This window comes from Eubalaena glacialis, chromosome 11 (assembly GCF_028564815.1).
Source record: "Eubalaena glacialis isolate mEubGla1 chromosome 11, mEubGla1.1.hap2.+ XY, whole genome shotgun sequence".
Classification (NCBI taxonomy): Eukaryota; Metazoa; Chordata; class Mammalia; order Artiodactyla; family Balaenidae; genus Eubalaena; species Eubalaena glacialis.
Window position 1 is genome coordinate 106,910,606 of NC_083726.1, and position 14,433 is coordinate 106,925,038.

Consider the following 14,433-nt stretch of genomic DNA (forward strand, 5'->3'; position numbering starts at 1 on the left):
ACATTCCATGTTAATGGATTGGTAGACTTAATATTGTTAAGATGACAATATTCCCCAAATTGAGCTACAGATTCAACACAATTCCTATCAAAATTCCAGCTGACATTTTGCAGAAATTGACAAGATAATCCTAAAATTCATTTGGAAATACAATGGACCCAAAAAAGCCAAAGCAATCTTGAAAAAGAACAAAGATGAAGGACTCACACTTTCTGATTTCAAAACTTATTAGCTACACTAATCAAGATAGTGTGGTACTGGCACAAGGACAGACATACAGATCAATGGAAAAGAATTGAGAATCCAGAAATAAACCTTTATGTTTACGGTCAATTGATTTTCAACAAGGTGCCAAAACAATAGAGAAATGAGGAAAGAATAGTCATTTCAATAAACAGTGCTGGAACAACTGGATATCTACAAAGAAGAATTAAGTTGCACTCCTACAACATGCCATACACAAAGATTAACTCAAAACAGAACAAAGGTCTGAATGTAAGAGAGACAACTATAAAACTCTTAGAGGGGGCTTCCCTGGTGGCACAGTGGTTAAGAATCCGCCTGCCAATGTAGGGGACACGGGTTCGAGCCCTGGTCCAGGAAGATCCCACATGCCGTGGAGCAACTAAGTCCATGCACCACAACTACTGAGCCTGCGTTCTAGAGCCCGAGAGCCACAACTACTGAAGCCCATGCACCTAGAGCCCGTGCTCCACAACAAGAGAAGCCACCGCAATGAGAAGCCCGCACACCGCAATGAAGAGTAGCCTCTGCTCGCCGCAACCAGAGAAAAGCCCGCCCGCAGCAACGAAGACCCAACACAGCCAGAAAAAATAAATAAATAAAATAATAAAATAAATAAATTAAAAAAAAAAAAAAAAACTCTTAGAGGAAAACACACGAATAAATCTTTGTGACCTTGGATTAGGCAATGGTTTCTTAGGTATGACCTCACAAGCAACAAAAGAAAAATTAAATTGGACTTCACAAAATTAAAAATTTTCTGCTTCAAAGGACACCATCAAGGTGAAAAGATAATCCACTGAATGGGAGAAAATATTTGTAAATCATAGATATGATAAGGGACTTACATCCAGAATATATAAAGAACACTCACAACTCAACAATAAAAAGATAAATAATCCAATTAGAATGTGGGCAAAGTATCTGAATAGACATTTCTCCAAAGAAGATATACAAATGGCCAATAAGCATATGAAAAAATGCTTAACATCATTAGTCATTAGGGAAATGTGAATCAGAATCATGATACCACTTTAAACCCACTAGGATGGCTACATAATCAAAAAGACAGCCAAGAACAAGAACTGGTATAGATGCGGAGAAATGGAACCCTCATACATTGCTGTTGGGAATGTAAAATGGTGGCCAGTTTGGAAAACAGTTTGGCAGTTCCTCCAAAATATTAAACACAGAATTACCATATGACTCAGCAATTCTACTTCTAGGTGTATCCCCAAAAGAAATGAAAACATATGTCACATAAGAACTTGTACACAGATGTTCAGAGCACCATTGTTCATGATAGCTAAAAAATGGAAACAACCCAAATATCTATCAACTGATGAATGGATAACAAAATGTGGTATATCCATACAATGGAATATTATTCAGCCATAAAAAGGAATGGAGTACTGATACATGGTACAACATGGATGAACCTTGAAAACATGCCAAGTGAAAGAAGCCAAATACAAAAGGCCACATACTATATGATTCCATTTACATGGAATGTCTAGAATAGGCAATCTATAGCAACAGAAAGTAGATTAGTGGTTGTTTAAGGCTGGAAGGAGAAGGAGATAATAGGGAGTGACTGCTAAAGGTTTTTTTGTTTTGTTTTTAATTAATAGACTTTGTTTTTTAGAGCTGTTTTCAGTTCACAGGAAAATTCAGCAGAAAGTACAGAGTTCCCATATATCCCCTCTCTCTCTGCACAGTTTCACCTATTAACATCTTGCATTAGTGTGGTACATTTGTTACAATTGATTAACCCCATGTTGATATATTATTAATAAGTAAAGTCCATAGTTTACTTAAGGGTTCACTCTTTGTGTTGTACAATTCTATGGGTTTTGACAAATGCATCGTGTCATATATCTGCCATTAGAGTATCATACAGAATATTTTCACTGCCCTAAAAATCCCCTGCACTCTACCTATTCCTCCCTCCCTCTCCCGTGAAACCTTGGCAACCACTGACCTTTACTACTCTACAGTTTTGCCTTTTCCAGAATGTCATATAGTTGGAGTCATATAGTAGGGAGCCTTTTCAAACTGGCTTCTTTCACTTAGCAATATGCATTTAAGCTCCCTCACACCTTTTTGTAGCTAAATAGCTCGTTTCTTTCTATTGCTAAATAATATGAATAACATTCCATTATATGAGTATAACAGTTTTGTTTATAAGGGTTTCTTTTGCGGTGATGAAAATGTTCTGGAATTAGATAGTGGTGATCATTGTACAACTGTGTGAATACACTAAAAAATAACAGAATTATATACTTGAAAAGGATGAATTTTATGGTATGGGCTATTTTTTAAAATGACACGAACCTTAGAGAGCAGAAAGAATAGCAGCAAAGGAAGAATCAAGGTGGCACAGAGACACAAGCACATGAGAAAGAACACGAGGGAGGGGAGGGGTCAAGCATAAAGCTCCTAATTTATGAGTTTTAAAAGGCTGAGAATTAAGATAAAACTACTGCATTTAGCCAAGAGGGAGTTCCTGATGCCACAGGCTCCCCAGTCAACGGGTTTAACGTCTGTGGAAAGAAGAGGTGTGATTGTAGATGCATGTCCTTTAGGGGCTTCTTCAAATGAGGAGGACTCCAGTGTCCAGATTAAATCTTATTCCAAAGATTCTTGGATCATTTTACTTCGGCTTTTTAGGAACAAACAACAAAAACAAATTCAGAGCTAAATCTGGGCGTGCAGGGAGCAAGCACTCAGTGTGGGCAGGGCCGTGAGCTAGGCCTCCACATGTCAGGCTCACGTTATTTCACACCAGGGGAGGTAAACACTTATCCTCATCTTTTTCAGGTAAAGAGGGGAAAATTAATTTCTTTATTTAACAACCATTTATTGAACACTCACTTTGCCCCAAACACTGTCAAACTCTAGGAATATTAATGTAAGAAGATAGGGTCCTTATCTTTAATATATTTATTAGACTTCTGAAATGCAGCAGACATGAAATAAACACCATTATAAAGGGCAGACTATCAGTACATACAGGAGTGCTGCTGGTAGAGGGATGCGCACACACACACACAGATAAGCATAGTGATCTCTTTATTTCATGGATATAAAATCTGGATAGAGCCCAAGTCCCCTGATTAGCATCACAGCAACTGACTCAAGATGCTCAGTTGTCACAAGATGACTCACTATCATCAAGCATGACTATTTCCCTTCTAGATTCCTAGGTAGGACTCATTAACCTGAACATATAACTCCCTGAAAAGGCTCTAAAACTGACAGATGCTTTAAATGCAGTGCTATATTAATGCTATATAGTCACTCATTTAATGACTGGATTCATTTAATCCAGCTCACTGTGACATTAGTCACCTGATGGAGGGCAGCGGTGAGGAGGTTAACTAACAAATTTTTTCATTTTATGCGTCTCTGAAATTTCCCTCTGCTATTGCGACTCTCTGTGCCACCCACTCAAGTCATGCCAGTTTATTCCTTTACAACATGTCTGATTTAGCTCTTCTTCTCTATTCCTACTACCTACATTACCACCCTACTTACAGAGTATTGCCGTGGGTTTCCCAGTGGACCTCCCTCCCATCCCTCCTTACTTCCCTGGTTAATCTATCTTGCAAAGAACTGCCAAATTAGCCTTTCTTTTCAGCTTATTAAAATAACTTTAGTGTATTTTTTTTTCATTGTAAAAAAGTAATACCTGATCATTATAGAAAGAACAAACTTTAACGGCCCTTTGGCCATGTCACGCTCCAGCTCAAGGGAAGGCCTCTGGCTCAGCACTGCTTACCAGGTCACCAAATCCAGAATACTGATTTCCTGTAGCTGCTGTAACAACCACCACGAAGTTGGTGGCTTAAAACAACAGAAATGTACTCTCTCTGTTCTGGAGGCCAGAAGGCTGGCAGGGCTGCTGCACTCCCTCCAGCCGCTCTAGGGGAGAAGCCATCCGTCGCCTCTTCCGGCTGCTGGCAGCTGTGAGCATTCCTTCCTTTGCGGCCACGTCGATCCAAGCTCTGCCTCTGTGGTCACACTGCCTCCACGTCTGTCTGTCAAATCCCCCTCTGCCTCACTCTTAGGAGGACACTTGCCATTGGATTTAGGGCTCACCCAGAGAACCCAGGATAAATTCCTCCTCTCAAATACTTAACTAAATCACATTTTGGGCCATATAATATTCACTCTTTTACCATATAAGGGGATATTTACAGGTTGCATTAGCACATGGATGTATCTTTTTAGAGGCCACCATTCAGCCCACTACATCCAGGCTCCTGCTCACCGAGCCAATTTTCTCTTTCGTTTTTCCCAACAAGTCATGGTTGTGTCCTTGGGGAGCTCACCCCACGCCCTGCATTCCTACCTATACTCACCATTTCTGTAAACGCTCCCTCTCCACACCCCGGCCCCTGCCGCCCGATCCAAACCTGCAAATATTATGCTCCCTTTGGTTAGGGTCAGCCCTGGCCCTCTTTCTGGGAAGCTCTTGCTGACAATCACCTTCTGTCCACACATTATTTTTCATCTCCGAATTTCTGGAACATATAGTCACCATCACGCTGAATTTACATGGTATACTGGTTATTTTTAGTGGCCTCACAGATTTAAGTTCTATCTCCTCCAAGTGATGTGCGCACTGCAGGCACAGAAGCTGTGTCTTCTATTCCAATCCCCACTGTATCTGGCCCAGAGCCAGGCATTTACAAGGCATTTATTAAAAGACTGATAATTGGATGAATAAATGCAAAGAAAAATTAGCAATTTTTAAAAATATTTTTGCAATTTAATTTAATGTTTTGCAATTTATATTTTGCAATTTAATTTAAATTGGTATTACTATGACCACCACTACCACCAGCTTATAGAAGTTGATAAAAAAAAAAAAACCAAACCTCTCTCATAAGGGATGTAACATCTCAAAAACCAATCAATAACTCTTATTATTTTACCACCCTTTTAGCACTTATTTACATCCTAAAGCTCTAATTCTTTTTAAAATATATATTTATTTATTTATGGCTGTGTTGGGTCTTCATTGCTGCGCGCGGGCTTTCTCTAGTCGCGGCGAGCGGGGGCTACTCTTCGTTGCGGTGCGCGGGCTTCTCATTGCGGTGGCTTCTCTTGTTGAGGAGCACGAGCTCTAGGCACGCGGGCTTCAGCAGTTGTGGCATGTGGGTTCAGTAGTTGTGGTGCACAGGCTTAGTTGCTCCGCGGCATGTGGGATCTTCCCGGACCAGGGCTCGAACCCATGTTCCCTGCATTGGCAGGCAGATTCTTAACCACTGCGCCACCAGGGAAGTCCCCTAATGCTCTAATTCTTAAGGCGACTCATAAAAGTTTCAAGTTGTGAAGTCTAAGAGAATTACTGCATTTACATGAAGTGGCAGCATCAGCCCCAGCTAAGAAGGAAAATAGCAGGAAAGCTTGTTTCACTTTTCTTTTGAAAACATCAAGTGAAACATTATCTGCCATCGATTAAAGAAAAATAAGACAGATATGAATGCAGCCAGCCACTGCTCTTTACCACTTTAAAGAAAAAAAACAAGCAGCTATACTTTCATTTGGTGTTAAGGCTCCCATAACTTCCTTCACAGCTGTTGGTTAGGCTCTTCTCTTTTCTTATTTACCAGATCTTCAGAAAGAGAGAGAGTCTAATCACATCTTCCTGCTGCTAACCCTTCTGCCAGTTTTTCTCATCAACAGAGGAGAAACAAGATAAAGCAGGCATTTCTGACTGTTAACTCCTGCCTCTCCTCTCCCAACCCCTAATCCTCCCCTTCCCCAGCTATTAACTGTTTGAAGCTAAATATAATACTACATGTATTTTAGCAATGCCCCAAACTGTTACAAACTGACTCAGTAAGAGTGGCCTACAGGCATATCTCATTTTATCATGCTTCACTTTATTGCATTTTTTTACAAACTGAAGGTTATGGCAACCCTGCATTGTCAGATGATGGCTAGCATTTTTTTGCAGTAAAGTATTATTTAAGTAGGGTATGTACTTTTTTTTTTAGACATAATGCTATTGTATACTTAATCGACTACAGTATAATGTAGACATAACTTTTACACGTACTAGGAAACCAAAAAATTCGTGTGACTTGCTTTATTACATATTTGCTTTACTGCAGTAATCTGGAAATGAACCCACAGTATCGGCCTGTATACTTTACTGTCTTTGCTTCTTTACCACCCACTCTTCCTCAACTGCTACATTTTGGCTTCTGCCCCATCACTCTGTTGAAACTTCTCATGCTAGGTTCATAAACAATCTCCCGTTTTTGAAGTCCAATGGATACTTTTTCACTACTTACTTTAGATGGAATAACAACCTTTTTTTTTCTGGTTCTCCTGTATCACTAACCTCTCCTTTTCAGTTTATTTTGCTGAGTCATATTCCTTGGCCTCTTCTGATCATTTTAAAGTTTTCCAGGGTTCTGTCTCTTTAGCTCTCTCTTCTGTCCACCTTCTTCATCCTTCAAGGATTTTATGCATGCTGCATCAACCACAACCTACATTGTAATGGTCTCTAGCATGGTCTTCAGCTCAGGCCTTTCTTCTGAGCAACCTAACCAAGCTGGTGAGGAGTCACAGAGGACCAGCATTTATTTTGAACCCATTATGTACTAAGTTTTTTTTAATACCTATATAACATTTAATTCTCACACTAACTCAATAAGGCTTTATTAACACATCCAATTTATAGGTAAAGAAATACAGTTCTGAAAAGATTAAAATAATTGACCAACATAAACCATAGCAATATTTTCTTAGGTAAGTCTCCCAAGGCAAAAGAAATAAAAGCAAAAATAAACAAATGGCACCTAATCAAACTTCAAAGCTTTTGCACAGCAAAGGAAACCATCAACAAAAAAGACAACCTACAGAATGGGAGAAAATATTTGCAAACAATGCGAATGACAAGGGGTTAATATCCAAAATATTAAACAGCTCATATAACTCAACAATACCGAAAAAACAAAAACCCAATCAACAAATGGGCAGAAGACCTAAATAGACATTTCTCCAAAGAAGACATACAGATGGCCAACAAGCACATGAAAAGATGTTCAACATCGCTTATTATTAGAGAAATGCAAATCAAAACCACAATGAGGTATCACCCCACATCTGTCAGAATGGCTATCATCAAAAAGTCTACAAGGGGCTTCCCTGGTGGCGCAGTGCTTGAGAATCTGCCTGCCAATGCAGGGGACACGGGTTCGAGCCCTGGTCTGGGAAGATCCCACATGCCGCGGAGCGACTAGACCCGTGAGCCACAATTGCTGAGCCTGCGCGTCAGGAGCCTGTGCTCCGCAACAAGAGAGGCCGCGATAGTGAGAGGCCCGCGCACCGCGATGAAGAGTGGCCCCCGCTTGCCGCAACTGGAGAAAGCCCTCGCACAGAAACGAAGACCCAACACAAACATAAATAAATAAATAAATAAAATTAAAAAAAAAAAAAGTCTACAAATAATAAACACTGGAGAGAGTGTGGAGAAAAGGAAATCCTCCTACACTGTTGGTGGGAATGTAAATTGATACAGCCACTATGCAGAACAGTATGGAGGTTCCTTAAAAGAACAAAAATAGAACTACCATATGATCCGGCAACCCCCCTCCTGGGTATATATCTGGAAAAGAGGAAAACTCTAATTCAAAAAGATATATGCACCCCAATGTTCACAGCAGCACTATGGCAGTCCACAGCCAAGACATGGAAACAACCCACGTGCCCATTAACAGACTACTGGCTTAAGAAGATGCGGTATATATATATACATACAATGGGATATTACTCAGCCATAAAAAAGAATGAAATATTGCCATTTGCAGCAACATGGATGGACCTAGAGAATATTATACTTAGTGAAGTAAGTCAAACAAAGACAAATATTATATGATATCACTTAATGTGGAATCAAAAAATAATACAAATGAACCTATATACAAAACAGAAACAGACTCACAGACATAGAAAACAAATTTATGATTACCAAATGGGAAAGGGAGGGGGGTAGGGATAAATTAGGATTATGGGATTATCAGATACATGCTACTATACACAAAATAGATAAGCAACAGGGATTTACTGTATAGCACAGGGAACCATATTCAATATCTTGTAATAACCTATAATGGAAAATAATCTGAAAAAAATATATATATAACTAAATCACTTTGCTGTACACCTGAAACTAATACAGTACTGTAAATCAACTATACTTCAATAAAAAAATAATAATCTGTCCAAAATCATAATAGCTTAAAGTGGTGGAAATTAGATTTGAACTCTGGTTATAAGCCAAAATCTATGTTCCTTACTAATTGGACCATCTGCCTCTAGTCTTGTTCCAGTTCCTACATCTTTACCCTAATCCAGTCTCCATATAGCCATGAACATTTTTTTTGAAAACACAAATCTGATATTATCACCTTTGCTTTAAAATCCTTTAATAGCTCCTCAACAACTATGGTGCCTTGGTTTTCAAACAAAATTCAAATTCCCAGGCCCTGTTCCCCAAAATTCTGATTCAGTCTTCTTTATTTCACACTTTGAAAAATACTGGCCCAAATTTCTGAGCTTAACTTGCCAAGCAAATCATGATCTGGCCCCTGATTATCCTTCCATCCTTATCTCTGCCCATACCTCTAGTTGTGCCTTATGCTCTAGCTCAGGGATCAGCAAACTCTAGCCCAGCTGGCAAGCCAAAGCCACCCTGTTGCCTGTTTGGGGAAATAAAGTTTTATCAGAACACAGCCACATCCATGCATTACATTCTGCCTACAGTTGCTTTCACGCTGCAGTGGTAGAGTTAATTGCAACAGAGATCGATCGCATGGCCCACAAATATTTACTATCTGCCCCTTTAAAGAAAATTCCCCAATTCCTGCTCTAGCTTGTACCAAAATACTTATTTCCCAGTGCAATATGCTTTAGTATAGGATATTCCCTCTTTCCCATTTTCTGAGGGACTCCTATTCTTCCTTACAGATTCATTCCTACTGTGTGGACCCATGTCTGACATACCCAGTTAGGCATCCATTCTTAGTGCCCCCAAAGCACTTTGCCACGACTGCCCTCATTTCTTACCTCACCACGTTGTAATTATTTTTCTGTACGTCTGTCTAGCCCACTGAAACATAAGCTCCTGAGAATAATTATAAACTCTTACTTGTCTTTGTATCTCTAGCACAATGCCTCGTGTTACATACATATTAGGTGTCCAACAAATGTTTGACGATGAATGAATAAATAAACAAACTTTTAGGAAAACCTTAAAGAGCAAAACATTCTGAATAAGTTTATTTAAACTTAAGATTTCAACTGATATCTGTAGAGGTACCCTAGTTAAAATGTACACGTAGCCTACGCAGGTAAAGAAGGCACATTTAAAACATGAATATCTACTGTCTAGTTTGGTAAACGAGCTGGCTCTTCTGTCTTGGTATCATGGAAAGCATGGATAGAGCAGGAGGACAGAAAAGGCAGAAAGTCTCTGGGCTTCGTGGCACTGCCCAAGGAGGGTAGTTCCAACTATAGCAAAGGATGGCTAAGGGGCCAACAGGAGGGACTTCAGGGGCCAAAGGACAGCTCTGGGAATGTCAAAGAGATTTTTGGCCAGGTTAAAATTTTCGTGAGAACCAGCATTACTCAGAACAACTGAATGGAACAAATGACCTAAGGGGTAAGGAATGTATAAGAAACCTCATTTTCAGATAATCGTGTAGAGCACAGGTGGAAAGGAAGTATGGAGGAGAAGGGCAGCCCATATCAGCATCCTGTGGCCAGTGGCTGACACGCTCTCTCACCAGTCCCTCAGCTGGAACTTGGTGCCCTAAACTGTCAGGCTGGGCAATACAGAATGGTGGTCTTTTACCAGCTTAGTCTGCGGCAGGAACACAGGTGGTCTAGGATATTTCAAGTTACTCATTCGTTCATTCGATAAACATGAAAGTCAAATAGAAAATAAGAAACCCTCTATGATCAAAGCCTCTGAAAATAACACATTTCAGTTTTCTTTGTAACTGAATGCAGCACGTTAGGGAGAAGAGGCTTTCATAAAAACAAGCGCTTTTTCTTAGTGGTGGACAAGCAGGTAGGCTCAGGAGACTACCTTTCTCACACAATCTGACAGTTAAGGGCACAGTTTAAGGTCATTTCATGCCCCATCCCGTTGTCCCTGTCCCACTGGGGGGCATAGTTAGGAGCAGCGGGTAGCGTGGGGGAAACACAGCTGCAAATGTCATGCAACAGCGCACACTTAAAAATTACTAAAATGATCATCTCAGGTGCCTACTGCACTGTGTTAAAGACCGAGGAAGTCACTGACAGGTAATATGATAAGGATAATATTTTCTGAGTGCCTATCATGTGTTAGACTCTGTATTCGATGCTTCATATGCATTATCTCTAATCCTCAACAAAGCCTGGGAAAAAGGTATTGACCATCTAACAGATAGAATGGAAGCTCAAAAAGGTTAAATAACGTAGCCAAGATTTTTTCCTTCCCAACTAGCCTAAGTAGAAATCTATTCAATCAGAATTTGAGATCTGCTACTTAGCACTTCCCCAAGCCCCCCTTTTAGATGCCCAGTCTGTCTCTTGCTTTATTTTTCCCATTAGCTGTAGTCTGTATACTCTGGCTGGCTGGCTCAATAGAGCAAACTGATTAATAAAGCCCAGGTACATCTAGGGCAGTCTCCTTAATGCCACTCTGTTCCAATTCAATTCAATCACTATTAACCAGTACTCTACGATGTAACATACCAGGCACATTGCTACCTACCTGGAAGGCAAAGCTGCACTCCCATTCAAAACTGTCCTGCCCTGACTCCAGGAAACTAGACGGCAGAAGGTGGAAAGCTCTTGGCAAACTCATTCACCACCACTGATGAAAACAACTCAGAATACAGAATCTTTACAAAGGGAGGTCATCACATCATCATCATGTTTCCTGACCTGCTCACTCAAATACTGCCTCTCTGTAACTGCTGCTCCTGCCCACTCTGTCCTCCTCCTGTTGCCCTGGCCTTGCTGTCAGCCAGTTTGTCATCTTTTATGCCCTCACCAGCACAACCACCATATACGTCCAAGCCTCAACTTTCCCCTTATACAGGGGAAAACGGAACCTGAGACTCCATCACCCATACATAATGTGAGGGAGAAGTGTGTTTTGTGTGTGAGTATGTATGTATCTACTAGGAGGAGAATACAATTTTGCAGGACGGTAACAACTAGAGCACAGGCAAAGGCAGGACTAGGAGCCTTTTTAAAAGACTGTTTCATACCACCTGACTGCTGAAAGAGCAGTCTGGTCTTGCTGTATGTGGCATTTAAACGTTACTCAACCACAGCTACGGCATGTATTCAAAGTGAAAGTAGTGTATTCACAGAGGCACTATCCATCCAGAGACATCTGAAGTGGTTTTTCTTTTCCGTAATCATTAAAGATTGAAGAAACTGCTGGTTTTTAAATACCGTCACAATACAATGAATTAATAAAGAATGAGTACTGAATTCATTTTGCTTAGCTATGAACCTTCTAAGAAGTTATGAACAGCCTACCCCCCAAAATTAACTTCACTCTTTAGGCAAAACCATAACACTTTATACCTTCCACTAGAGCTTGCCTGTTTCTAGAAATAAGTCCTATGTTATTTTATAGGTAGATAAGATAACTCAAAATCCTACGTATTTTTCTTGAATTTATTTGAGATTACTGAAGACTCTGAGAAAGTTATTACATGTTTCAAAGGTTCAAAAAAGAAACAACTGAAAATTATGTAGAATATACTGTGAGAGTCTCAAACCCAGGACATGAAAGAATATGTTGCTTTAGCATCCTTTCCCAGCCATATCTAGGAAAAATAGTGGATACAGTATTTGGACTTAATTTCAAAATTAACACTGAAAGATCAAGCTAGCAAAGGTTGTTATGGAAAATTATTTCTGATTTTTCTGGAAAACTTTCAGAACTCCTCCTTTCTGTCTGGGAAATACCACTTCCTATTAGGAGGGGTTTGCTACTTCACAAATAAGCTTCCTCTAGGTGAGTCCTGATTCCAGAGTACTGCCTTGGGCTTTCCCTGCTTTCATTTCTCTCGGAGCCTTCTGCAGGAACAGGAAGAGGAGATAAGGTAGAATAACACAAGCAGCACAGAGAAGATGGAAATTTTTTCAATCTCTCTGAGGATGGGTGAAACAAAAACTTGATAGCAGCAAAATGTTACTGGTTAGGTGGAGGGGGAAAGGGTACCCAAACGAAGGAAAAAGCTATCACAAGCGGCATGCCAGAGAGTGTGGAAAGTAAGACCTCTGGAAAGCATAGGGAAGAGTGTCTATTTTGAAAACTGGCAAACTCTAGAGTCTGATTCCTTAAAAAAAAAAGTCCAATTTCCTAAACACTCTAAAACATCGATAAGCTGATGATGAATAAACTGACCATCACTATCTTCATGACATATAACTAGACAACACTAACGTGGATAGACAAAGGTTATACATAAACTATATGAATTAACCAATAATGAATACTGTCGGTCATCTTATCATCATAGGGATAAGTGATCTGGATAGGGAAAGGGGGATGGGGATGGAATATTAAGATAGATTAACCAGAAGGAATTCATTCCTTTTCTTGGAGAAGGCTTTCTAGAGGAGGTTAGATTCCAGACTCTGGACGAATAGCAACAGGAGCTTAGCAGAACAGCTCAGAGGGGGAGTGAACCGATTATATGAATGGGGCATTGAGTAAGGGAGCCTGGGAGAAGAAAGGGGGACCGTCAAGGGGAACAGGGCCGGTTCAGGGTGCCCTAGTTAAGGTCTCCAACGTGGAGGAAAAGGGTGGGGCTGGGTGGGGGCAAAGGAAGGCAAAAAGAAAAAGCACAGTAGTTTCTTCACTTATCTCGGGAGGACTAGGATTTACACTACCTGGAAAAGCTGACCAACAGGCTTGCCCTGGGTGTGATTTTCCAGAGGAGTGGGCCCTTGCTGGAAGAACGCAGCCCGCTGTTCCCTCAATTCCTGTCTGGGTAGCTGGGGTCATAGCTGGAGGCGCAGAGATGTCTAAGGCCGGTGTCTCTTGGGTGCTGCGTGGGTTACGGGGCTGAGGCTCAGCGGCGGGACGAGCACTTAGCGACAAGCAGGCGGCGGCGGCAGCAGCTGCGCGTGCAAACCCCGGGACTTACCTTACTGTCATCCATCTCGGCAGACAGGCCGGCCCGGCCGGGCGCTCCCTCCCCCGGCCCTCCCCCGGCTCAGCCGGCCTGGTCCGGCCCGGCCCCAGCCCGGGGGGAAGAACGGGATAAGGTTCTGACTGCCTCCTCCTCTCGCCTAACAGTTCGCTTCCCTGATGCCACAGTTATGGGGACGAGGGACCAGTTCAGGGATGGCAGAGCGGACCCTGGAGGCGGCGCAGAACGCCTCCCTTCGCCGCCGCTGCCTCCTCCTCCCCCTCCATGACAGGCTCCGGCTGTGTTTACAGACGCCCTGGAGAGAGGCCCGGACCGGAGAGTAGGCGGCAGCGCGACGCGCGGATTGGCTGCTTCGGCTGCCGTAGCACCGCGGCATTCTGGGGATTGTAGTTTTCGTTACCGCGGTCTCTGCGCGGCGAACCAAAAAGGAAACTACAATGTCCACAGAGCGTCAGAAAGGCGTCCGTTTTCCTGGCGGCGAGCGCTACGCAGGAGGGGCCGAAACTACGTTTCCCACAATGTTTTGGTCCCTGGGTTCCAGCGGTCTGGGCGTGGGGAGGGGACCCTAGGAGCCCCGCAGAGGCGGACCTGAAGGAGGGGCCCTGGGAGCAGGCCCTCCTCATAGACACCGAGGAAACCCTGAAGGTTGTTTATTTTAAAAATTCAACCCCCCCCAAACAAAACAAAACAAACAAACAAAAAACCTAAGAATGCACAATGGTGCAGCTGCTTCTGGAAACCATTTGACAGTTCCTCCCGATATTAGACATAGAGTTACCATATGGCCAGCAATCCCACCGGAAATGACACCGTGTGTCCCCACGAAAACTTGTGCAGTAACGTTCTGTCCTAAAAGCGTATTCTTAGTAGTCAAAAAGTGGAAACAACCCAAGTGTTCAACAGTGGATGAATGGCTGGCCAACTGTGGTATTTATATTCAAAGGAGTATTATTCCTCAATGAAAAGGTATGAGGTACTGGTTCATGCTGCAATGTGGATG

At 41.8% G+C, this 14,433-nt stretch overlaps 1 protein-coding gene across 1 annotated transcript in view; it reads right to left on the minus strand.

Moving 5' to 3' along the window:
* Positions 1–13,759, minus strand: part of CREBL2 (cAMP responsive element binding protein like 2) — a 30,924-nt gene extending 17,165 nt beyond the window's left edge. Inside the window, exon 1 of the mRNA XM_061205305.1 lies at positions 13,428–13,759. Coding sequence (XP_061061288.1) covers positions 13,428–13,442 — 15 coding nt within the window. The 5' untranslated portion in view covers positions 13,443–13,759. The remainder of the gene's footprint in view (positions 1–13,427) is intronic.
* Between the last annotated feature and the right edge of the window lie 674 nt (positions 13,760–14,433).